Below are 27,887 nucleotides of genomic sequence, written 5' to 3'. Positions count from 1 at the left end.
TGAATAAAATGCTACATTGAATGTCAGTAACATTTTGCGATGGTTATTTACATGGGATGTGAGTTACCATTACCTGTATGTTCATTATGAGGGTGATTTAGAAGAAAGGCTGTAACAATGCATAAAGGCTTAAAATTGCATTTCTCACGAATCATGTTTTGCACAGAACTGCTCTAAAAATGGTATTTTAAAAGCACTCCACATTGGTTTTATTCAGCCATTTGACTCTAAAAAGTATAATAACCCAGTTTATTAAATTACTGAGCCTACTATCACTGCTGCTGGCAGCGCCTGTCATCACTTGTCCTCAGCAGCTTCCCTTATTCCTCCCTATTGAAAGGGGGGCACCGTCAGCATGAATACCAGATCTGTTTAACCGGAACTGCTCTGGCTAACAGCATGACCTTAAATTTCACCCTGAATACTGACTCGAGTTTTTGAAAAGAATCAAAATGCAATTCACATCCATCTGCCAAAGCCTAACCACTTTGCGCAAACATTACAAAGCAGAAACAGAATTTTACTGCTTTTCCTACTGTCATCGCTAAAGGAAGGAGAGAAACGGCATCACCTTTCTCCCTCACAGAGCACACGTTAAATCCTCTGTGTGCAGAATAAGACAGACACTGTTGATGGACTTGATTTTGAAAACCGATTCTGTTTTCCCCAAATTGCTAGAATAACTTCAGCAAATTTAAAAGAAGACTATCTCTCTAATGCACCGCAGCTGCTGCGACAGAAAACACTTCATTACAGCTGTCTAGGAAGGCAAGTTGTAACTTATAAAAATATGGTAGATGTGAAATTTTAAAGTACACTATTCTTTATCAAGTCTTTGTTTCCTGTCCAAGATTCCTTAGCCTTACTTTTTACTGTAAACTGTATGGTTGAGCATGAATATGTCAAAGGAAATCCTAGAGACCACAGCGTTTTGGGGTTGGCACATTATAAATGGTTTGGAGCACAGAGTCTTCTTTCAGCAGATGCAACAATTAAAGTAAAAGGGGAAAAAAAGCCCCAAAACACGATGAACAAGGATTTAACTTTAATTTCATGCAGTTTTATTTAATTTAAAGTAGCAAGAAATGGCTTACAGCAGGGAAGCATTTGACCAATATTTTAAATTTCAAAATATAAAACTTGTTATCAAGTATTAGTAGCAATTCTTTTTTGTCATTTTCCCTATCTCATCTTAAAAACCTTGCAAACAAGGAGGGAAGGAATTTCTGCAGCATATCCTAAAATCTGGGGTATTGATTCTCAACTAAAACATTAGGAAGTGGTAAAAGTAAAATTCATACTTCTCAATACACAGCATAATAGAAATCAAATGGTAACATGGCCAGTCAGTAACACTGCATAAAGTGTCAGGGAAAAAATAAATCCATTCCCCTCTCCTACACCTACTGGGAAAAAAAGGTGAGAGTAAAGATCCTACATAAAAGGTGTAACAGCTGCTAGTAAGGCAGATGCTATGGCTGTGGTAGTTCAAAAGGACCATCTTAAGAGATGGGTGCTCCTGCTCCCCATCATGAACTGGCTTTTCAAAGCTTTGTATGCATGCTGACCTGCTCTGCAGCTGCAACAGGCAGCCAGCGTGAAGAGGGAGAAAGGCTCTAGCCAAGGAGAAAGGGAGCCTTCTTAAAAGAGAAACCACTTAGTATATTTGTAAAGGGATACCGAGTCCCAGAAGCCCAAGGTGGCTGAGGCTGGGAGGTCATCTCGTGCAAGTCCCCCTGCTCAAGCAGCAGCTGGCTGCCCAGGAACATGGTGAGAACAGGTTTTTTTTAATTGATAATGAGCAATAAATGAAACAGAAGACTACTTGTACATACACATACTTGTATATACACATGGAAAAGTATACAAAAAAATACATTTGCAGGGGTTTCTTGAAAGCATACTGATTTCAATGTAAATTTACACTGAGTAATGGAGAGGTGACATCCTGAATATACTGAAAAAAAAAATCCAAAACAAACTTTTACATAACCCTATGTCTTAAAAGGCTTTTTTTTATTATTTTATTTTTAAAAATCCCAATGTCTGGTTCACCTGGAAGCAAAAGTCACTTCATATTATGGAAGAGGTTTTCTGCTGTTTGCAAGTAATATCAGGATTTGAGATATACGCTATCAACATATGAACTATAACACGTCATTCAACATCATGTTCTTCAAATCCTAGGTTAGAGAATGAATTGGAAGCCCTGTACCCATCACAACCACAACAACAAACCCCAAACCTTCTTTACAATTTTGACAGCCCACAAAAAAAATAAAACATACAAAAGGTATTTATGGGGATATGATGACAAATGACAAAGATGAGAGCAGACTAAATACATCCAATTTCACCTCTTGGAAGCTATACAAGCATTAAGGATGGAGATTACCCAAAAGTCCCAGACTTCATTTATGAAAACATCAAAAGACACAGAAACACAGATTGCAGAAACTGAATAAATTAAAACCCTGCACATGGCTGCACTTCTAAGGAAGACCAAGAGCTACTACAGCAGTTCAGCCAAAAGCCAAACAGATACCTTCAAACGGTTTTGAATGTGAAGACACCTCCTTCCAAGGAGCAAAAGAGAGAATGCAGTGGTTTGAAAATGCATCTGGAGACACAGAAGACTTTCTCAGCTTAGTTTACCCATATTTGGTATGCTTCTGCTGATAAGCTTCCCCTCTATTTCTTTGAAACTACACTCTAGTTGAGCCTCCCTCTGATTTGGGGCAAGGACTTTCATCCTAAAGGGAAAGATAATTCCCTGTGGGAGCTGGGTCTCTAAACAACTAGGGAAACTACCAGATGCTGTTTGGTCTGCTGTATTGGACTGTCATAGCCATGGCTACACCTAGACCCTGCAGGGTAAGAAGCACCATGCTTCTTACAAAGAGAAATTATATTTTATAGTTAGTTTATTTCCCATCTAGGAGTTTGTCCTCCATAATCTGTTTCAGATGCAGGAGTAAAACTCATCCAGGCTTGCAACAGAAACATAGTTCATAGAATCATAGAATAGTTAGGGTTGGAAAGAACCTTAAGTTCATCTAGTTCCAACCCCCCTGCCATGTAGCTAGCAAAATCCCTAACATCAGAAAGACAAGGGCTATTTCAATCTACCACTATGCACTGAGTTCCTGAAGTAAGATCTAAGATCCAAGAATGACTCAAGAAGGATTTCTACAAAACTCAAGTTCCTAATTCTTGGCTTAAAGTGTCACTGCAAACTGTTAGAAAGAAAGACAGTTAAACTCACATTTTTGATCCTGTCATGGCTGAGGACCTACATCTACCCAAGGAAAAATGAGGGGGTAAGAGGCATCTGGGTGCCCAGGGTCCTTCTTAGGTACCTCTCTCTAGCAGTTTGTCTGACTTCAGTCCTCTCTTAAGGATGGCAGCCTTACTGCCTGTCCTGGGTTTAGCAGTAGCAGTCATTTTTCTCCTTCTTAGTAGCTGGTGCGGTGCTGTGTTTTGACTTTCGACCTGGGAACAGAGCTGATAACACTGATGTTTTTAGTTACTGCTCAAATGTTTGGTCTGGCCAAGGACTTTGTGAGCCTCATGCTCTGTCAGGGAGGAGGGGAAGCTGGGAGGAAGCAGAGACAGGACACCTGACCCAAACTGACCAAAGAGGTACTCCATACCACAGCACGTCATGCCCAGGATGTAACTGGGAGTTACCTGGAAGGGCTGGGACTGCAGGGTTGGAGGAGGTATCGGTTGGTGCTTGGTCAGGCTGGGGGGGGAGTTATCGGTCAGCAGGTGGTGAGGTGTTGTATTCTCTTCCCTTGTTATTTCCTTTATCATTATTATTATTGGTGGTAGCAGTAGTGATTTGTGTTATACCTTAGTTACTAAATTGTTCTTATCTCAACCCATGGGAGTTGCATTCTTTTCGATTTCCTCTCTGTCTCTCTGGGAGTAGGGGGAGGGAAAGAAGGGGGGGAGTGAGTGAACGAGCTGCCTGACTGGTTTTAAACCACTACACTGCCCTAGAATAAGTTATTAAGTTATAAGAATATGCACTTACTGCCCTAGAATAAGTTATTTTTCCCAGTGCTCTATTCCTGACAAGAAATAGGACCATGCAAGCAGCAACATCTGCTACTTCAGCTCTCCTTGTCCTTATCCTGGGGAGGGAAGAGACAAGATGCCCATCTAGACTGACCACTCCTGACATTTCCATCCTTGATCTTTTTCTTTTGCCAGCTGCTACAAATGATTCAGATGGGAAAGCAGAGTCACGGGATAATTTCCCTATAAAACTGAATGCAGCCCTGAGACTGCAAGAAAAACTAGGAAGATATTTAACTGAGCTGCCAATTTAAGAACTGAAATACAGTCTGACATTTATCAAGCAAGCACCGTCACATGAAGGAACAGTGGAGCACTTGTCATTGCAGTGACAAAAAAATGCAGGGAAGTTCAGGCCAGGCTTGAGCTCTGACATTTGCCCAGAGATCTGAAGTTAATAATTTATATGAAATAGCCATTCACAGACTAAACTGTTAAAAACCCAAAACCTGAAAAGTGAACATCTAAATAAAGCATGGGCATACATGAGAGGGGAAAGGTTAAGAGCAAAGACAGCTCACCAGAAGCCCATGCTGAGGAAACCCGAGGGAAAATGTGACCTGTAGTGAACATCACCAAACATCACAGAAAAGCTGATACATTTTTTTTTCCTCTGGTGTATCAATTAAGACTCTTTTTTTTTTATGGCTTGTGAGTATCACAGGAGTGAAGAGACAAGAAAGGGTCTGTTACCTTGAATGTCATCATTGAAAGTGCAATACTTGTTACGGTACTTATTCAGGAGGCGGAATGCATTAGCATTAGCAAAATCCTCAAACTGAATGAGGCAGTTCATGCCATACCTAGAAAGAGAAAATATTGTGCATTACATTAAAATTAATACATAATTGTACATTAAAAAGCTATTAACATTTGCAGTCAGCTTTTGAATAAAAACGTAATGTGATTTATATACCTACTAATATATTTCTGCTATATTCTGTATCTTTGCATTCATATAAATTACTTACAAGGCATAATTAGACTGCTAATATGCATTATTCAGTTCTAAGTTAAGAATAAAAGACCAGGAGAAAAGGCCTTCATCTCTCTGCAGACACCTCAACAGCAGTCTTCGCTGAGCAATCAGCTAGTGAGCAAACAAAGCTGGCCCCATAAAGAAGGTAGTAAAAAGGTTACACATCCAGAATTATGGATTTTATTTTATTGTCATTATGCAAGTGAGCAGCATAATGAGTGACATCACTCTCAACATGATGCTCAACCATTATTATAACAGAGATCAGAAACAAGGTTAATAGATGATAACCATGTGAGAACACTTAAGGGAAGAAACTGATAGCTGCAAATTTGATTTGAGTTACACTTGGCTAACATATACTAAAACTTTGGGTATATGCAGAAATGAAGTTAGAGTTACACTTGGCTAACATATACTAAAACTTTGGGTATATGCAGAAATGAAGTTACATTTCTTTTGTCTACTGTTTCACTGGATTGTCAAAACTGAATTTTCCATATGAATAGTAGATGTTTCTTAAACAGTATACTAAGAATCAATGTTATCATCCGCTTGAATATCTTCTCATCCTTGTAGCTAATGAAACAATTAAAATTCACATTTTCTATAGTACTTTGAAATCTATATACTATATTTTGAAAGTACAGTATGCAGTTGCATTGGATGAACAATTTCTGCCATTTAGCTGATATGACTAAGTCAGCTCAACAGGGGTACAGGGGTCAGTAACTTCTGACAAACCTTTTGGTAATGCTCTCAAAGTCAATGCAAATCACTAAATTTCTTTGAGACAATTCACTGTGTTACCTTGCTGCCTTGGACCCATCATGTACCAAGGCTGCACTACCCAACAGGGTGGAAAGAACAGCACATTTCTAGTATAGAGGCATAAAGCATCTCAAATATATCTAAAAATTATTGAAGAGAATACAGGAGCTTGTTGTTTGGGTTTTTTTTTAATAAGGAAACTCCAGAATCCTGGCACCAGACTCACATGCCAATAACTAACAAGTAAAAAATTGTCCTGGTGTGCCAATAAGGTTACTCCTAAAATGAAAGTTAATAATATGTTAAATTAATTCAGTATTAGTGCTCTGCATACTCCAGTCACCAGATGCATTTTGTAACGGTACTGTCTCTGGATTCCTTGCTTAACATTCCCACATGGCATTTTCAAACACTTCCTTAAAACAAAGAAAACCTGAAGCACAAGAATACCACCCCCACCCCCACCCCCCCCAAAATCACAAAAAATTCTATACAAAAATTTATGTAAAGATGGAATTTAAGCTCACAGCACACTGAAAAAATATGGGGTCTTTGGTTTGGCATCTGGGGACTTGTTTGCTTGTTTGGGGGATCTTTTGTTTTGGGGAGGTTTTGGTTTGGTGTTTGTGGGGTTTTTTTTGGTTTTTGTGTTTTTTTTTTTTGGGGGGGGGGTGTTTTGTTTTGGTTTTTCCTCTGTCCAATCTCATAAGCTCATATGGGGAAAAAAAAAACTAGAACACAATATAGGTTTAAAACAACAAAACAAAAAAATCCCCATAGGTGTTGCTATGAAATTATTATCAGTAGGGTCTAACAGAACATGAACTCTTTGAGCTAAAGGAGGCTTTCCCTTATCTGCTAACAGCGCAAATCCAAGAGAGAGTTTAAGCAGTTCCTGCTTCATCCATAAAAGCAGTACACACATGTACTGAGCAGTTCCGTATAAACAATTTTCTCTAACGTTTAGTAGAGCTTTTCTTTAAACCCTGCATGTGTTTGGCAACCATGTTAAGCAAAGCCATCAATATTAAAAAAAGGACAAAAATTCCTGTGACTAAATGAATTTCCATGGAAATCACATATTTACAGCCATCTTACAATTAGCCAGAACTACTGGGATTCCACTGGCAGGAATGGTAATCCCTGCTGAAAATAAATACATCTTCAGGTTTTATGGAAAAACCTGGAAATTTTCAGCAGCACAATGACAGGCAACTGTTTAAAGAGAATCTGGCAAGTCAATAATTCAGTACAGAAAATCACAACCAAGTTCAAATAAGAAACTTGGAGCTACTTTTAAAAAAATAACTTAAATTTCTAACCTGATTCTGTATCTGACACAAATTTCTGTGATTTCATAGCAGTTCAGGAGATGACAGTTAGATACTAATATGAACCTAATGAGATTAACACTCTGGAACCCTGAAGCTTGGTTAAAAGTGTTTCTTGGTTGTCATTAAGCCAATGTCTGTTTCTTTATTTTACCATATATAACATTCCATTTTCTCATCTGCATTTCATTTTTCTCCATTTTCTTACCCGTTGCCTTTGTAGACACAAATCAAAACGCCCTGTGAATCATATTAAATCAATGTCCCTGTAGAAAACACATATCCTATACTGGGCACACTATCCATACTAATTCTCTGAGCAAGAGATCATGGCTGTTCAATTAATATGGAAAAAATGCAGGCAACCTAATTCTGGGCCCCTGAGACTTTGGTATTACAGCAGAAAAATTTCTAAGCAGCCTTCTTATTCACTGGAAGTGCTATACACAGCACCCAGGTAAAAACCTGACACTTCAGTGCTGCCTATGACCAGTAATACCTTACAAGGTTCATGAAGTTTGAGGTCTATGTCCTCAAAAAAATCTAATTAAATCCAGTTACCGGGTACCCATGATAGACAAGAAAACGACACAGTGTTTCTCTGCTTGGAATATTCATGCTCGCAAAACCACTAGGAGATGAGATATAGAGATAGTTAATAGTTAATCTCTTGCATTCCAGAAAATCCCCTTGCAGTAATGAATTGGTTACAAAGGTGCCACACAGTTCTGGAAGTGACGACCACACTCAAATAGCCATCAGTTCTTCTCCAACTTCCACATCTTACAATTGCAATCTCTTAGAGTAGAAAGTTGAGCCAAAACCTAAAAGTATGTTCACAGCCAACAGCCTAGTTCCACTTCCCTTCTTGTATCACTCTGCAGTAACCTTCCACTTCTGTTGCACTCTGATGGATGCATAGTTAAACTTGATCATCATATAACTCAGGAGTATTTCACCTTCCTATATGAAATTTTAAGGCATACACATTTAAACTGTAACATAAAATCCTTTTAATTTGAACATGTCACCAACAAGAGAGTCTTGGGAGCAAGCAGAAGTTGTATGTGGTTACAGTGCTGCACACATTAGTCACATACAACATCACGCCTTATTTCTTGCCCAAAAAAGACAACAGTTCTCCAGCTACCACCACTCTTAACCCAGGGGTATGTAGGGGATAATTGAGGAAATCAAGAAACACATAACTAGCATGCGTCTTCATACTGATAGGCAGTACAAATAAACAGAAGAGAGAACCTACCCAGAGGGCATCAACTGTCTCGACCAGAACATGTGAAAGAAATGATGGATCTGCTCCTAGACTTCCCAAACTAAGAAAATACATGAAAATCTGGGAAACGTTTCTCCTCAGTATGCAGCCACAACAAATGACCTAGTGAATTCTTAACTATTTTTTTGCTCCGGAAAGCACTTCTCTGACAGCAATAGCTCGGCTTGAGTAGCCTGGCTAGAATAACTGGATTCTTGCAGGAAAGTGTTTTGTAGCTGTGAATTCCTCTTTTCTGCCTGTTTGGAATCTGTCACTGTGGGAGATGATTAAACATACATAAACCATCCCTAGAAAGTGATAATCCAGATCACTGTTCCCCCTTGTAAATCCTGTTTTGTCACCCACGTCTTTTTTGTGTACTTGAATCTTAGTCTCCTGCTCCAAGTCACACAGGCAGTCTGAATAGGATCCATCTGAAAGAAGTTCAAAGCCACCTCTCCTTTTTCTGTTATGGACAGAAAATACAGACAACAGTGGTGGCAAGCATGCAACATCAGATTTGCCATGAAGTACGGGAGGCAAATGCTGGACAATGGATTAAAAAGAACCATCTCACTGAATAATGTGTGGTTGCTAGAAAACAGTTTCCAATAATTCTCCCAATTGACAACATATTTTATGTGACAGTCTTAGCTTAGTTTTCTCCATTTATAAACAAATTTATATTGAATTGTCTCTGACAACAATGCTAATATTTCAGATCATTCTAAGAATTATATATTTATGTAACAGGCTGAAGAAAAATGTCCACAGCTCTTTAACCATCCCAAATATACAGTACATTTGGCAACTCAAAGCTCTTAAGAACCTCAAACGGGGAAAACCCTCAGTAATCCAGTGGGAGCTATAAAAGTTTGGGCATAATTTTGAATTCAAACCATATGATCAGTAAAATCCATACTTACTTCTACAGCTAAGAATTTTTTTCTGGAATTATATTTGGATCATTTGTTCTTACTGCCAGCCATTGTTTTGGAAACCTTCCTAAAGGATCAAATAGTTGCTTTTTAGGTTTTCAGAGGTTCCAAAAGCCTATTTGACTATTTTCTTTGTTCATATGGGCCTGGAACTGAAAAAGCCTTAGAAACCATCAGAAGTGGTTGCTGTCACCCATTCCTAAGAAGGAGCAAAACCAAAATGATAGCAACATTGGCATTCTCTCCCTTGCCTTGTGCGTCACACAGCTGCTCCACCAGCCAGAACCATTTATAGTACATTGGGACGATGTAGAAATCATCTCCTTCCTCCCCACTCCAAATACTGTAAGCTAGCTCATTTCCATATATTCCACTGCTCAAAACAGATTTAAACCACAATGGCTACTGCTATAAACTCCACTTTGTGCCAGGGCTTTCATGAAAGGATGCCTTCTCACCTTCTCTCCTTACAACTCTTACGATCCAGATGCATTCTCTTCCTGCTCTCCTGCAGGCTATCTTTAACTTCTTTTCATAAAGTAACTAAACTGCTGTAATGAGGTCACACATCCATCCTAGCACCTCTTCCACTACAATTTTAACCTACTGGTTAAATTCAACCAAATTTGACCAAGGGGGATAGAGTTTTCCACAATAATTGCTACATATATGTTCTGTGGAAAAAGGTAGCCAAGATGAGAAACCCTCCAGCAAGCACTATAGCCACTCTGCAGCAGATGTTACTACTCATGCTCTCTAATAGCCTGATGTGCTACAGCTGCACAGGACAGAAATCTGCCCAAGATGTACTGAGCTCTAGCCAGTGCTAGAATGCAAATACCTTCCCAGAAGAGGTATCATTAAATTACAGATAACTTTGTCTGTCCTGAATTGGACCAGCAGGTCGGAGACCAGACATTCTTCACAGGAAGAGATTTAATAGGAACTGTCAGCACCTCTGCTTTCCACATGAATGAAACAGGGTTTTTTGGGTTTTTTTTGTTTGTTTGTTTTTTGATGCAGACAGCCATTGTTTTTATTTTATCTACAGAAAGCATTTACTTTCTTATGAGTATGTTTCATAACTATTTTCTGTTTCCAAACCAAGCCTTGTCCCGATGAGTTCAGTATATATCCAAACTAGGCATGGGTGTAGGAAAGATGGCAGCATTTAGCACCCTCCCTAGTACCAGCAACAGACCCTTGTTTCATTCACATTCTCCTTAAGGAAATATAAATCTACAAAAACTTTCCACGTTACTATTCCCTGGCACAACCAGGGAACAACAGTGTCTGCAATGCAACCCTGCTTTGTACCAGTGCTTCTAACACTCCTCCGCTTGATCCTTCCCTCTCCAGAATAGGTTTGGTGATCATCTCCATGGCCTTTCTATCCCAGGAGTTGAGGACAACAGGCTGGAGTTGGCTTATAATTTCCCCTTTTTTTTTCTGCCAGCCAGCAGCACTGCTCCATGTGTGGACTTTGCAAGCCTTGGGAATAGCAAGGCTTAGGAGCAGGGCAGTGCTGAATGGGAAGGGTCTTGTAGTTGGCGGTCCTGAAGTCATCGCCTGTCAGCAGAGAAGAAAAACCAGATTTTCTCTGTCCACAATCAGGTCCTATTTACATAAATGGCTTCTCACATACAAAAAGCTAAATTGAAAGCTTTTGTGGTGTATTAACATAAACAATTACTACCAGAAAAAGATGGTCTGGTGTTTTTTTAACTTATTTTTATATCAGCTTGCTTTCAAAGACCCGCATAAAATCAAGTTTACCACCGCTCATCACCGTAAGCCCAGAAAAAACATTGAGGACTTGACAGCCAAGCCCTTTTTGTCTTCAGCGTTGCACATGAGCAATCCTGGCCAGACCATGTGAACACATACATCCTGATGCTTTGAGTACACAGGTGTGATACTGACTGAATAAAATCAACTTGTTTAGAGATTTTGTAACATAAAACAACCTCTCTCTCCCATAAGATCTTGCACTGAGTGTTGTCAAATTCCTGTGGTGGACTGCACCAAGTTCCCCCCTCTCCACTGTGAAACAGTCCCCTCAGGAGGAAGGTGGCTGGATGACACAGTGATGAGATACAGAATAATGCACGCTATAAAAATAAATTATACTTTTAATACTTCACAAAATCATGAGCCAAACTCTTGCACTCAGTTCTTGATAAACACAAGCATCAGCCCCAGCAGACTAGATCACTGCCTTGAAAAAGCATACTATGTAAACTTGCACAAACACAGAGGCACGCAGCCTTGGCTGATGCTCAGGTTAAATCTGAGGAGGTAGAAAACTATACTGCAATTTTTTAGTTTTTCGCCTTAAAGAAAAAAAAAAAAAACTCAACAAAAAATCCCAAATCATTCCACGTGGATTCAACCTGAACAGCAAATTGAATTACTGTGATGTTTTCTCATGAATTTGTATTGGTTCACTTGCTACCTGATCCTGACCCCACCTAAGCGGAAAGTAAAACTCCTGGAGCCTGAAAATGTCATTCTACCTCTCCTAGCTATTTGACTGCTTTTTCCAGTGTTACCGCTTAGCTGCTTTAACTGTGACTTAGACCAAAGAACAATCTCAAATTACCTTCAGTTTTATATTCACTTAAAAGAGATGGGTGCAGATTTGAGACAGATGATCTGAGATACTTGGTTTTTTTCTTTTCAGCCTCTTCAATTCCTCTTTAGAGACTTGGCACTGTGACACTTTGGCTAAGGGAGGGAAGGGTACTGAACAGACGGATTGGTCAAGTGTCTGAGCTGGCTAAATCAGAAAAACAGAGAATCAAGAAAGAAATCAATCTCAGCTGTAAATAGTGAGTAGCTTTATTCCTCATGAATCTTCAGCTGTAGCTGTGTCACATCTTGCCTTTCCAAAACACATATAGATCCCCAGTAAGCCCTTCAAGCTTAATTTTTATTTATTTGAATAGCTTTACACTAAAGCAAAAAAACCCTGTCATTATCAAAAAAAAAGTGTGTAAAATACATGACACTGCATGGTAAGTCACCCTACACAGTTTAAATTATTTGAATCTGATTTCAAATGGGTGCTTTCTTCTGGTCACTTTGTGACTGCAATCTTCAAGCATTTGTTTAAGTCAGTGGTTATTAGTGCACGCTTTAGATGGCCACTGCCAAGAAAAGCATCTAAAAGCCACAGTTCTGAGGTTTTCCCTGTGTTGGCACATACCTGCACACTTTATAAGTAAGATTTTAAATGCTCTAAAATTTGACAAAAGTTATCAAAAAGTAGTAAGTACAGCAGCACTTGAACAATGATCAACAGCATAAGGCTGTCACAGGAAAGATATTACATCTTATATATATATATATATAAAAATAGTGATATATATCTCACTATTTGTAATTACTGTGATTAGTGGAACCATCTATTCTGAGAAGCCTGGGTTCCTAAATCTGGACATGAAATATTTCTCTGGACAAGTTCTCAGATTTCTGTATTAAAATGAGAGCTGCACTTGGAAAACGTGAAGGTTCCAATCTGGCTGCACAAATAAGATTTGCATTGACTGTATGTATGTTAAGGTGGCATTTTGGTTATACAAGCTGCATCTTATTTTCTTGAGAAGAAACCTTCATATATTCACTGCCCAGACACTAATTTTCCCCATTTTCCAAAAAAGGAGAGGGTTTGCATTCCAGCAACAGAAATAAAAACAGATCTTTGGCTGATAATTCTACACCAGAAAGTTTCATCATATATTTCTATCACATTTATTTAATGTATCTAGCAGCATTTAAAAATAGTACTTCAATAAAGGCTAATTTATTAAGGTATTTACTTAAACACATGAGAATTCCAGCTTGGGTCAACAGGATTATTCCTTTGCTTCGACTTATATGCCTGCTTTGATGTCTTACTGAATCAGGCCTGAGTGATTTACAGCAAATACAATGCCTTTCTGGAAAAGATATTGTATCTTTCACCAGATTCTGAAGAATCTAAAGATTGCTAAGTGGCTTTAGGAGCTTAAAACAAGCCTGTAAGCCTGTATTTGCTTACATATTTCATTATATTTGTGTTTATGGATATTTTCCCTAAAATAAAGGATTCAGTTGGATAGCCAAATTAGTACAAAGCCTGGGGCAACACATCTGCTATTTTCCCCTGCTACTTAAGGTATAATGAACAGATGGAAATCTCACTTCCACCACTGACAGCCTTCACCTTGATTGTTAAAAGGCAAAGAAGTAATGTAATGACCTTCCAGAAATGTCAAAGGAAGGTGGTGTCAGGAGTACTTAAATTATTTCTAACAGATTTCTAACAGATCCAATACACTCTGTTTGACCCAATACACAAATGTTTGTACTGTTTGATCATTTATGAAACACACCTCTCCCTCCCCAAATTCTTGATGGTGTTTTTAAGGCGGTAAAATATCTTTGGTACCTGCAACACAAACTACACTTGTGGAAAAGAAAGCATACTGGAGGCTAGACCAAAGAAATGGAGAAGGTAGAATTTTAGTAAGAAGGTGCTTACTATTTTCAAAGCGTTATTTGGACAGCATGCTGTTGGACTTGAACATTACAATAGGGTTTCACAGAATCACAGAATGGCTGAGGCTGGCAGGCACCTCAGGAGTTCATCTCTTCCACCCTCCTGCTCAAGCAGGGTCAGCTAAAACAGGCTGTGCAGGATCACGTCCAGATGGCTTTGGATATTTCTGGGATGGAGACTCCACAATCTCTCTAGGCAACCTGTGTCAATGCTCAGTCATCCTCACAGTAAGAAGTTTTCTCTTAAGCTTAAACTTTTCTTACATTTAAGCACAATGATTATGTCTCTCTTGTTCTGCCACTGGGCACCACTTATAAACAGCCTGTCTCCTTCTTCTTTACACAAACCCTTCCAATATTTCTACACACTGATTAGATCTCTCTGAGCTGCTGTTCTCCAGGCTAAATAGCCTGAGCCTCTCCTCACAGGAGAGGTGCTCTAGTCTTTCTTCTTAGTGGCCCTTCACTAGTTACTCCCCAGTATATCTCTCCTGTACTGGGTAAGCCAAAAATGGATTCAGCACTCCAGGGAATACAGATGATAAAAATCTAACTAATCATATGATTAGTGTAGTGATTAATTATTTGACATAGTACAAAGACCTATTTGTTATTCAATTAGGCAAGACAAATTTTGCAGTGTGAAAACTTATACATAAGTAATGAGAGTTAATGAAAATGAGGATACGATGGTATTTGGCCAGCTTTTCAAATGCCAAACTCTCTTCCACTTTTAATGTCTTTAGAACTAGATTTAGGTGATGCATACAGTAATTACGAAGGAAGCCCTTTATTGTACACAAAATCCGTAACTCCATTATGTCTAGGCTTGATGACAGTCTTTACCCAACATCAGTTGAAATAGGGGGGAAACAGAGTTTCTTCTGTATACATATAAGAGCAATTACATTTCTGAACCATTCTTAAGGTTTCCCCTTTCTGGATTACACCTTTGGTGCCTCTCTACACCACACTAACTGTGAGGGGTTGCATGCTTTTAGATCTCACAGATGCTTAAAGTTGGAGGTAGCTGACATATCACAGGGCTGGATCTGAAGAACAGACTTTCCTCTTGCACAGTGGTTCCACAGTCAACATGGCATGCTATACTGCCTTTCCACTATAATCTCAATTATGTATGAAATCTCAAACTGGAAACCCCTGTACCTCACAATGAAGCTATTATTCCACTATGTAGAGAAGATTCACCTTTATTACATTTATTCCAGGATCAACTTCAGTGGAGAATTGCCAGGATCAGACAAGATTCTGGGACTTCAGCAAGGATATTTGAGAAGCCATTGGGGACTACACACTCTCATGGTGCTTGATGGTAAAGAAACCGGTTCTTTAAGTCTCTCCTCATATTTCCCGAAGACTGAGGTAAAGTAGGTTGCAAGAGAATATTTTTGTGGGTTTTACAATTACTGATTTTAAGTTTCTACAGTTAATAGCATGAAAAATTGCAGTCTACCTTGGACACATCAGCGTTGCTTTTTTTCTGAAATATCTCATAGTGTCAACACTACTTATACTACTTATATAGATGTCAACATCTACTTATATGAAAATTATTCCACGGTCTAACTGGATAGCACAGTATATTCCTTCAATCGTTATTTTCCTTAAGCATTTTGTCGGAGGGAAGTGAAGCATGTAACAGAAATTTATCTCAAACATCCAGGAAAGAGAGCTGGTACTTCAGTGGTCCAGCAACCACTGAATGCTGTAATATGTCTCACCCCAGCCACTGGTAGATAATATATTCTAGCAACGATAGTTTATGCTAGAAACAGTTTTTAGCATGCAGTCATTCCAAAACTGGGGAAGTAGAAAAAGCTCAAAATTAATTTGGAATCCCTTCAGTCAAACCCAGTACTGCTGACTCATGAAAAGAGGCTCAGGCATATGAAATAATTTTCTTAGATGAGTGAATGCATGGGTTGAGATCTAAGTGACATTTCAGTGGGAGTAGATAGACAAGGGTTGAAAGGAAGTGTCACATCTTATCTTAAGCACCCTGAAGCAGAATTGCGTCTTATGCCTGGGGTGTATTCCATAAGTCTTATGCGCTGTGGAATGAATGCCCTTGCAACAGTATGCAGGAGGGAACATCAGCAGTATCTTCAGGTACTAGCTGGGATTGTATGGACTTCTGTATTTTGGACAGAAATATGGCAGTCTGGTCTCTGTGATGCACTCTTCTTCCAAAGCCAGTCTATAGGATGCCTGCTTAACAGACTAAACTCTCAGAGCCTTACAACAAAGAGGAACCTTAGGTTCTAGTCATCACACCTAGAGGAGATGCTGAAGGACGAAATTTCAGGAAACCAGCAAAATCTCCATGTCTGTGCTTGCCAGCTTTCCCAGTATGCAGGTCATCCACATCAAATTAGTCCAGAAACCTGGGACTCAAGGCTTCCTAAGAAAAATCAGTAAATTGTATGTCCTTGAGCACAGTGAGCCCTAGAGGTTTTCTTAAACAGAGGGAATATGACCTATTAAAGGGAACTCTTCATTCCACTCTGACTCAAAAGAGAAAGAAAGAAGCATGGACCATCTGCTATGTTGATATCCAGATAGTTTATGTGCTTTATGCTCAGCACTGCATTATAAAAGGTCTTCCCAGACAGTCTGAAATCAGCTTATGCAATTTTCAAATACTTCCATAGTCATGCTGTAATGATGAAGGTTCTGCCACCATCCTGGTCAGAAATATTTTACATATGAAGAAATAACCTTGGCATTTACAATTGCCTGAAGTTAATCTCATGTCTTTTGGGACGGCAGTACTCTGCAAAACACTAGATCAGTGTGCCACAACTCTTCTGTAGTCTAAATCTTGTGTCAGATACAGGCCCAAAGGACATCAAAAATTCCATTTTCTCTTTTGACTCTTTTCCAAGAACACCACCTACGTGGGATGTTTTTCTGCAATACATCTTAAGCATTTGATCTCTTTCCATTCCACATTATTTGCATTCTTAAGATCATTCAGACAATTAAACTATACAACTAAATCTCTGTTCCTCATGACATACAATATAAATATTATGGGAAGACAGGTCCAGGGGCAAATGAATATAAAAGAGATAGGGAGAAAGAAAGAGAAAGCAGCATTTACCCCTCTGGTGAGCCCTATAGGAATTAATCCAAAGGCACAATGTTACTAAATATTTATAGTAACAAAAACATGGGGAAAAAATAAAATCATTGCTAATAAAGTTTACACATGACACAAAGACTGATTGTCATAAATTATGAGATAGAGTGCTATCTTGTAAGCTGGGCAATATATATTTATTTCAATTTACAAAGCAAAGACCAAAAGTGAAGAACTCGAAAGAGTTATTTCAAAGAAAGCTATAGGAAATGGATATTTACCACTGCTCAGCAAATATCACAGCCAAAAAGGTTAACATGCACAATGGCTGTACAGATAAGGGATCACCAAATACAGATGGCATACTCTCACCTTTATAGTTGGTGTAGTATAATTAGTGCTATAATACTCTGACCATTTCTGAACATCAAAACCAATTTGATCCTAATCAAACGCCCCATTTTATGCAGAAGGTTGAACTAGTTTACAAAAATTTTTTCTGGCTTTATAAACTTGCAATACACTGAACATAGTTAGAAGAATGCTTAAATAACATACAACTCCAAACATTCAATTATGTTGACACACTCAGCAATTTACAGGATGTTTGAAAGGACTTAAAAAAGGTAGATTATGAACAGAAATCTGAAGGAAGCAAAAAAAAAGTTGTGCTGCTGATGTAATGGAAAAGCATTCCACATTAAAGATGAAAAAAATCCTCTTAATAAAAAAATGGGGGAAAAAACCCCCAACCCCAACCCAATGATGTGGTGGGTAGAAGAGCTGTGTAACTAAAGCAGAGATGAAACAGAGGTAGCAATAAAGCTGTGTGGAGCCATGAAAAAACAAAACTATTTTGGTGCAGTAAAGCAATGTGCAGCAAATAAGAACATCATCTAAAGAGAAGCGGTGAAGAAAGCACCAGAGAGGAAGAATAGTTTGGCAGCAGCATTTGGACCACCTGGAAGGAACCCAAGTGTGTATCATGAAGGCCAGAAATTACTGTAATTTACAAGGGAGATTGCCCAAGACTCTAAGTGATTTGAAATCTTTTCTAATAAAAGCATAGAGAAGAACTATGCCCAGGGAAAAACATCACATTTACCTTACACACCCCTAGTGAGATGGAGCGTGCTGTTCCTTCCCTGGGAGAAGCTGGGTGGGTTCTGTTTAAGTAGCACTGATTTAATTTTCCAGCTCAGTGCTATTCATCAGAAATTAAACAGCAATAAAGATAGGTAACACTAGCAGTGCGCATCACATAGAAGATACCTCAAACCAAAAAACATTATAAAAATGAATTTGCCTGTGATCAGCCAAACTCTTCAGTACATGGGATTAGTGAGCTGCCATTCCTTAGACAGCATTCTTCCTTCTTTCTGCCCTTTCCAGGGCAGTAAGAATCTGGATTATAGCTTCCATACCATGCATTATTCTAAGAGGATCAGAGATCCTCTAGAGATAAATGCATCAGGCACTTTTGAGTCATGCCATAGGATTACCATTCAGTCTTAATAAAAAACTTTTCCAATCAGCTCCGCAAGTGAAACAGCGACCCAATTTAGTGAAGATACATGTAATCTGCAGAAGTTGGCACCAGCAAGCTGAAGTAAAATCATTATCTTTCAAAAGAGCACAGAAATTCATGAAAGTTCAGAAAGGCTCCACAGGCTTTACATTTAAATAGTTGCCTTTAAGAAAAATTCTCCTAGACTTGTAATGGTTGGCCTAGAACTGGAGCACTTCCTACCTAAATATAAAAAAGTTTGCATCTCCTTTAGTACATGTGGTGTTCTAACCAATCACATCAACATTACAAAACCAGGTTGCAACTGCTTGGTTGCTCTCTGATTTCACATGTGATGGACAACTCTGGTTATTCTGGACCAGGAAAGGAGTTCAGATGGGGAGAAACCCCAACATTCTTACACCAATGACCATGGAAAATTAGGTCAGAAGTACATCACAACCAAAACTTTGTACTGATGAAATTCACTATTACATGTTTAAAGGTAAGAAAGAAAACAATACTTCTCTGAAGTAATCATGTAATTAACTGTTTTGAAATATTAGCCAGAATTTAAGGGAAACTCTTATTACTATCAACTAATTTTTCTACAACTTTAGTAATATGGTTCATATACATCACAATGTTCAAAACTTCACAGAGAATAAACCTTCAAAGACTAACAAAATCCATTTTCACGCCTCCCTGATACTAAAAAGGTTGCCACCACTATTTATATTTCAATGAAGTCAAGACTTTACATATTAAGCTCAAAATCACCCTTAATTGGATTTGTGCTTGGGAAAAATTCAAGGAATGTTTATAAACTTTGCCATAGAAGTGGAATACTCAAGCTCAATAAAATGGCATATTTATAAGAGTAATGTTTTTTCCAGAAGTCATCATAAAGAAGTTAGAGCCCCTCTTGCTTTCATTGCAGAAACAAGAGCTTTCTAAAATCCCTATAGAGAAGGTGTATGAACATTGCATTTTACATTTAAAAACTGGCATTGCTTTCAGCTGACCTACACTGGACTTACTACTGCAGCCTGTGCTAGTGGGTATTGTTACATTTCACCATCATGAATTTAACTTTCTTTAAAGTTGCCTTTGAAGCAAGGTCAAACTTTTCAGTCCAAAAAATGTCTCGCTGGTAAACTTATATTCAAATATTTATTAACAATGACTGGAAAAAAGGTTAATTGGAGACTAAATGAAGGTCCCAGAAGTGTTCTAAATCTATTTTAACATTTGGAACAGGTGGTTAGAAGTTTTAGATGGCTCCTCCTCATGGTCTCCTCAAATATTCAAGATTCTGGGGATTATATCAGTGATCTCAAAAGAGTAATATTTAAAATTATAGCTCTTATAATTGGGGACTAGGTGAGAAAAGGAAGTGGCTGCACACTCCTTAGAACTGTTTATCATCCTCTGCTAAGCCCAGTGCTATCTATCATTTTCACAGTACTATTAAGGCCTTCCTCTGGGAACTTCAGATGCATACTAAATGGTCTCCCAATTTCTGGCACAGAGTCAAGTAAGAAATTAATGTTTAACATGTTATTTTAGATTATACAGGCAGTACATTAATGAGATGCAGTTTTTCTCTGCTTTTATTTCAGGCTGTTTAGAAACTAACAATACATCTACATTAGAATCCTTGGATATGACTGCAGCATATAAACTTTGCAGAATATACGGGCACTTCAAATTAGCTGGCTCAGATACCAACTTCAGTGCACTGAGAAAGTGTGATGTACCAAATGGTTAAAATGAGTATTTTGATTTTTTGTTTTATTTCTATCTACGTTATTTGCCTTTTTGCCTATAACTAACTTATTCCTTGGATTTCTGAATATTAATCTAACAAAAAAAGCTATATATATATATATATTTTAGTGAACTTGGTAAATTGCACAGTATTTCTGAAACTAGACACAGGCCACACCTTTCTGGGGAAAATCATTTACAAGGAAAGAAATTTACACTCATTCCAGATTCTTTTACTTTGGTGTTTGAAGAGAAAAAAATGTATTTATTTGTAATTAATTGTAATTACTTGTAATTAGAGGTAAATTCTAAGTCTAATCATTCAAAGTTATTAATCCATATGTATTCCAATGACTTTAGAGAACTGGATTGTTTTAATAGGCGTATTCAGGATATCTTGCCTAAAAAATGACATCTTAGTTACTTCAGTAAGTTTAAGTCATCTGTTCATGATGCATTGATTAGAGATCCATATGTCTTTTAAGATTACTTAATACTCTTTCTCACTAGCCAGCAACCTGACTTCTGATCTTGGTTGTCCTGGTCGGTATTAAAATGTTCACATTCATAGTTAGAATTACTTAGGCTATTTAAGTACTCATTATTTGAGTGCATTATATGTGGAACAGTGTAGCATCTACTCAGATTGGTCATACTGGAACAGTTTAAGAATGCCAGTTGATATAGTTTACTCTTCTTTACAGTTACGCACTCACAAAACTATAGAGTTGGATTCTCCTGATGCCCAAGGCCACCTGGCAACCCAAAAAAGCAGCATCTAACATCACAGAAGAAATCAAAGCATCTTGCTTGCATAGATGAATCATCCTGTCACCTCAAGCCAGACAGAAACTCATCTTCTAGAGTAAGAAAATTGTATTTAATAGGTTTTGCAGGAAAACATATGTGGATGTGGGAAAAATATGGCATTCTACTCCTGTGCAATTGTCTACACCATGTAATTGAGCCCATAATAAATAAAATCAAAGGATTTTTCTCTTTCCGCAGTGCCTTCCTGAGAATAAACAAGTCCAGCTTGAGCTTTTCTAGCATACTAACAATTATCACTACCAAGCATAAAGCAAAACAACTGAATTGTCTGTGTACTTCCTATGACTGAGTTTTCTGAAAGAGGTCTGACAACGTATTCATGGTATTAGATTACACAGTAAAAAAGTAACCAAAGGTAAATTACACTTATTCTATATCTATTTTTCCCAACTATCTGTCTGAAATCTATCTTCCCTCACTCAGCTAATACACATGACCTTTTTAAAGGCTGCCAACCCATTACATGCTGGGATGACAGTAAGCACAGAACACCCACAAAAGCACTGTGTGACCCAACACCCTAATGGGTGCCTGTAAATGAGTGAACCTGCTCACCCTTCTCCATCTTTAGCAGTAGCACTGGATAACTCTCAAAATACTTACTGTTTTCAGAAATGCAGGGAGTAAGCAAATGGAAGATGCTACAATAATTTTTCTTCCAGTCACGCAGAAACAAATACACATATGCACATATTACCATTCTAGGAAGAAATATTTACATGGGAAGAAGTCTTATGAAGAAATGTGATTTAGAAGATTAAATAATGCTTCCAACTTGTACAGTATCAGACAGATATTCAAACATGCATGTCAAACATTCACTGTGGCATCTGAGATGGCCCCCCAAACCCATGTGAATGCAGATGATCAATAACATACTGAATATATTCAGAATTAAGCTATCAAATGCTGTTTCTCTTCTGTAAACTGTCAAAGTAGCTCATCCAGACTCCCTCAATGAAAAATTGCTTACTGATCATTTTTTTCTTACACAAGACAGCTTACAGCTTGGCATCTATATTTCTCCTTGGTCCCTAAGTCTCCAAATTCCGTACCATTGTGAATTCAAGACAGAGCTAAGACTTGGTTTGATTAATATTTTTATTTGCTGGTAGGCTTTAGCAGCTAAAAATATAAAAAAGGACAGAATAATTTCATCAAGAGATTTGTCATACTGGCATGATCTGTACATTAAAATAAGAATAAAAAAAAGTAAGTAGAAAGTAAACAGCAAACGTCTCTACCAAAACTGTTTCAGAACCATGTATCATATTTAGTCATATGTTCAAGCAATGCAAAAGGTAATGAAAAGACCATTGCTTCTCTTCAAGAAGCTACAAAAAAAGAGGCTGACTAAAAAATAAGTACGGTACATGAGAGAATAAGTGTTATGCTTTGAAACTATTTGCTTACAGTTGCAATGTTACACTTAATAGATTAAAAAGGAAGGTCATATAGTAGCAAATGGTTAGGAATATAAAAGTGTCTATCTATCCTACTATTGAAGCAGCTTGCATTTTCATAACTTATTTTTAAGAGCTGTAATAACCAACAGAAATTATTATTTATGTAATTTATATTAATGCAAATTATAAACTGCAAAATGTATTTTTCATGAGTTTGGGGAAAACTGCCATCTGACCCTAACCACTTAGTGAAAGAACAACCACCGACCATGGAGACTGTCAGTAGGGGATTGCATCACTCTTGAACATCGCCCCTGAGGATTCTGGAGGAAACTATTCCTGAATTCAGGAAAATTTCCTCTTACACAGAATGCAGCCAATTTCTTTTTGTTTTCATTTTTCTTTGGCCTCTGACATGCAATGATAAACTGAACCCAGCTGAAAATTAGGATCAGATGGTGAACCGAGATTAGTTCTGTAAACTCACAATTTGACAACTCACAGAAGAAAGCCTCCCCTCCCCTTATTCTGCACCTCTTCCCTGTATGATTTAGGGAGCTAGACCAAGCCCTTAGCTACTGCAGTCAGGGTTTCTTTCTGTTGAATTTATTCAGTTTCTGATCCAAATGCTCAAAAGACATCGACACTGGGATTGGATTTTTGGTCAGGAGACACATATCCCTTACACTGCTTCCCTCCCCCCACTTCCCTCAAGAAAGCCATGAAAGATGTACAATAACTGTAGTTGTCTGCAAAGTCTCTTCCCTAGAGATGGGAATAATGAGCTCTTGGAAACGTTTAAAGTCTACTAAGTAAGAAAAGCATCTAGCAATGATCTGGTAAAACAGTTTTAATGCCATAAGATTCCACTCAGTATCTCCAGTACTATTATTTTTAACTAGGACTACAGCCAATGTTATACGCCTGGAATTATTTTTGTTTTATAAATTCATACTTATAAATACACGTGTACCTTTTAAAATGTCTACATTTCAGACAGCTAGTGCTTCAAATCTTGACAAAACTCAGCTACACAATCAAGTCCCCACCCACCTCTAAATATTTAAAGTATAGATGTGTCCAAAATAGTTTCAGTTTCTTTCCGTTCGCTTGAGCAATTAAGAAATTAAAAAAACAAAACCAAAACACCAAAAAAAGCACATTAACATTTTGTAAATTCATAAATATTATACCATTCCTGGGACAACTCATGAGAGTGAGGAGAGACTGTCTCTAGGAATTCCTCCATTAAGTTCCTGGCTGGGAGCTTGGATAGTGCTGTGAAAATAGTTAACAACATTTGAACACAGAAAAGAGAGCTTATGCACTCAAAGTCAGTCCACAATGGCTAGCAAGTACAAGCTAATGCATAGTGTAAAGACCAACAATCCCTACACAGACAATCCCTTTAAATAATAGCTCTGGATGTCCATCTGTCAACTTCCAGACGATCTTTTCTATCCTTCAAGCATCAACAGAGGCTAGAAGCATTATGAAGGCTAGCAGGCACTCAGCAAACATGCCCAGAGATGGGGTCTTAAGTGTAGTACTCAGCAGCTAAACATTTTCAAAGCTTGGCCTGAGTCTCCAACAAAAATTCAAGAAGACTGCTGAAGTCATGAGCAATCATGCCATGACCTGAGCTCCAAAGGAACTTCCTCCCCGTGAGGAAGAGTGAAGCTGTATCTTTCACTCTGTCCTGCAAAAATACCTTCATTAGCTCTCAGCTTTAAATCTGTAGTCCAATAAAATCTCTATTGCCTTTTTTAGTAGTTTCAAAGTACTTTAAGTAACTTCTTAATAGATAAAATTGGTTTTAGATGCTGGAATCTCATCTTTTTCCTGATATTCTTGCAGTATTTGCTTGATATAAATTTAAACATCAATCCAATAGTGCTGCTATAGGGGATAGCTTTATCTTCATGCCAAGAGACAGACAACTTGTTCTTCTAGAAGTACAGAATATACCCTAACCAGGACTACCTGAAAACTGCAACACTGTGAACTGTAGAATCCATATTTAGATTAATGTCGAGAACAATTCCTCACCATATTACACAATCCAAAGTGAAAAATATGTACTTTTCTCAACAAAGCCAAAGCTCACACAGAATAGAATAGTACCAGTCGGAAGGGATCTACAATGGTCATCTAGTCTAACTGACCAACTCAGTGTTGACCAAAAATCAAGGCGTATTATTAAAGGCATTGTCCAAAAGTTTCTTAAACACTGATATAATGTATTTTTCTTTTGTCCAAAGGACAGCTGGGAAATAGAAAGAACCTTGTTAGTGCAAAAGTAAAGCTGCACAAAATTTAATGTTTACTTGTATCCCTTTAAACGCATTAATTCTCTATGTTATTACTCGACCAGAGCAGACCTAACTGGGAGAGACCCAGCAAGCTGTGGAAAAGGAGGCTGCATCCCAGGCATTGAGACCAGATGGTTGTTACATGGAAAACAGGTGAGATCTGTCACTGGAAAGGAGCAGCTACACATACAAAAAGAGGAAAAAGGCATGTGGAGCAAACCTGACTTTCTCAAACACATTCACAGCATTGAATGTGTTTGAGCCATTTACAGCACAACTCACTGATAATGACCAGATCCTTTTGACCATTGCAGCATCAATGTTCAAGTAATGGTGTATATCAATATATTAAAGTTTTCACTTTTTAGTTTTGTTTAGTAGTACCGTATTTGACTACAAATATTTTAAAACAGCAAAATTAATAGTAGTGTAGGAACAGTCCTTGGGACAGTAGGATACGTGGCAAAAGTCCTAAGTCAGTATTCACCACACAATCTTTTCTTGGATGTTTTGCAGAATTTAAATCATAAACAGATGTTTGTGGAAAGAAACTCTGTCTCCTTTCTTACAGTCAATGTATTAATCACTTCAAAATAAGACTCTAACGTCTTGCAGAGGACTTGCTGAGTCCTCAAGTACTGCTCAAGGTTACTAAATACTTCATTTACATCCCATCTGGGACTAAAGTTAAGAAGCAAAGTTTGAGATGCTTCAGTAAACTATAAAAACAGTCATAAAAACTATTTAAATATTTACAGTCTTGAGGCTGACAAAAGGAACTGTTACTCCACCATGGTGGAAGGTGGCAGACGGCGACAGACTCTCTGCCTTCAAGGGCTACTGGTCTGAAGAAAAGAAACCATCCTGTGCCCCTCCTAAGACTGAATATACAAGCAAATCAGTTTGAGAAAGAATGAACACAATTTAGTTACATTATGACATTTTTTTCTTATTTTTAGTGGGGACAGTGTTAGCAAGGAATTAGTAAAAAAGCTGGAGAGTAGTAGTTGCTGCTTATCATCAGTTTATCCCTTCTTAAGAGACTAGAAAGGATGGGACCTATGACAGAGGCAGCCATGGAACCAAGGTTGCGGGACATACCGCAGCCAGCAAAAGCATCAGAGACAAAGTAAGTTAGGAGATAACGAAGCGAGGTAATTAAATAACGAAACCAATACTTTTAGAAAACCTTAGATTCACAATCACAAATCAGCAATCCAGAAGGATATGAAGGAGGGAACAGCTGTGACATAGAAGCATTAGATAATTATAGGTAAGAACAAAAATGGGAAAGAACACAGGTAGAATTAGGAGTGAACAAACCTCTCCAGAGAGAACTGGGCAATAAAGAAGGAGGCAGAGTTGGAACTTATAAAAGTCAATCAGGAAAAAAAAGGCAGCAGGATGAGATATCACTGGTAGGAGGCAGCTATAGGAGGTAAGCAAAAACAGAAATATAAACAGACAAAAAATGTGGAATGAGTGAGTCAATGAAACGTTGCAGACTTATCACCTGCAAGCAAGCCTTTCAGAACCTTTAGGTCTGATTTCCACACTGATCTAAAGCTCAGGCACTGCTCAGGCTGCAAAGTTGGGCAGTACTTGCACTGACCAGCTGCAGTAGACAGTCTGCTGCAGGCAACACGAGGGTTCATTTTCCCATTTACTGGTGAGGTAGGGTGCTGTCATGTTAAGCAAAGAACATCCAAGCCACATCACAGCAGACAAGGTTATTGTCTTTAAGAGCTTCTAACCCCCCAGGGAAGGAAAAATTCAAGCAGACCACAAATTATTGTGCCATGACTTTCAAAACCTAACTAAGGTCTATACCATATTAGGGGAAAAAATGGGTAACTGGTCATTCTGCCGTCAGCTCCTCCATCAGGAATGCTTGAATCCACAAAATCTGGCAATTTACTTTTTATTTTTTTAGATGACTTCTACATCCGTAATTTGTAGCATTGCTGTGATAGAAACTGCAGTCATTTAGTGGTGCTGTAGTTCACTTACTCCTAGTGGCCCCTATAGTCAGGAATCTCAGCTATCATTTAAAAACAGAAAAAGTGTAAGGCACCAGCGGTCCTCTCACACAGCACACAGAAAAGCAAAGCATACAAAAAAGACCCCCAAACCAACAGATTTTTCCCAGCAGATGAGCATCTCCTATTACATCCTCCTTCTGAGGATATGACAGTCATGCCTGCACTGAGTCTCAAAGTGACACTTCTGAGCAGTGGAACCCTGAACTTAATTACCTAATAACTAAATAAGAAAAAACAAATATTAATCTTATTTAAATGAAGGAACACAGGTTCCTGTAAATGTGATATTGAAACAACATCTTCAACCACTGGCACTACCTGAATCAAGGGTCAGATGAAGTGTCCCTAACACAGATGGTAGTTAAGTTTATGACTACTACAAACTGTGCAACATTTCACAATGATAAAAGCAATCTAAACCAGGTCTATTTTGGTACTGATAATGAATTAAATCAGTATTTCACTGAATATATGATTTTGGTGACAGTACAATACCATCAGCACCACTCAAAACCTAAGTTAGTTCATAGCACTGTCGTGCCTTATAACTGACAAGTGAGTAGCATGCTAGCATTACTTCAAACCTCCAGCTCCACGAGCAACATAGCTATATTTATCAGCCAACAAGAGTAACTGAGGTGATTTTCCCTCTCTTCCTAATCACAGTAGGATTTCCAAAAAGAAAGAAGTCAAGGTGATAAAAATGAGATTCAGAAACTTTTATATAGTACAGTGTGGCAGTACTTACTGAAGCTGAAACTAGTTTAGTGTTTTTTCTTGGAGCACAGACTATGTTCTCTGTCAAGAATCTGTTTTGTCCTATGTTCTGTGAATTGGTTATTTGACATTGTCCCTGCTCCTTAAGCTAAATCTGCTGCCAACAAGCCTCAACTGAGAAAACACTATAGCTCCAGTAACCTTTCAAACTGCTTAAAAGCATAAAATGAATATTAGCTCCTTGTTCTCAACCATCTGACCTCCTGCTCCCAAACACAGAAT

At 38.1% G+C, this 27,887-nt stretch overlaps 1 protein-coding gene across 1 annotated transcript in view; it reads right to left on the bottom strand.

Moving 5' to 3' along the window:
• The window catches only part of ME1 (malic enzyme 1), a 169,866-nt gene that overhangs the window by 32,138 nt on the left and 109,841 nt on the right, over window positions 1–27,887 (bottom strand). The window contains exon 7 of the mRNA XM_061460391.1: window positions 4,777–4,886. Within this exon, the coding sequence (XP_061316375.1) occupies window positions 4,777–4,886 (110 nt within the window). The remainder of the gene's footprint in view (window positions 1–4,776; window positions 4,887–27,887) is intronic.

This window comes from Pezoporus flaviventris, unplaced genomic scaffold (genome assembly GCF_033815535.1).
Source record: "Pezoporus flaviventris isolate CSIRO_AGI_PZ_B2104156 unplaced genomic scaffold, CSIRO_AGI_Pfla_v1 ptg000031l, whole genome shotgun sequence".
NCBI lineage: Eukaryota > Metazoa > Chordata > Aves > Psittaciformes > Psittacidae > Pezoporus > Pezoporus flaviventris.
Note: the sequence above shows the minus strand (reverse complement) of the source record. Positions and strands in the feature narration are given on the sequence as shown.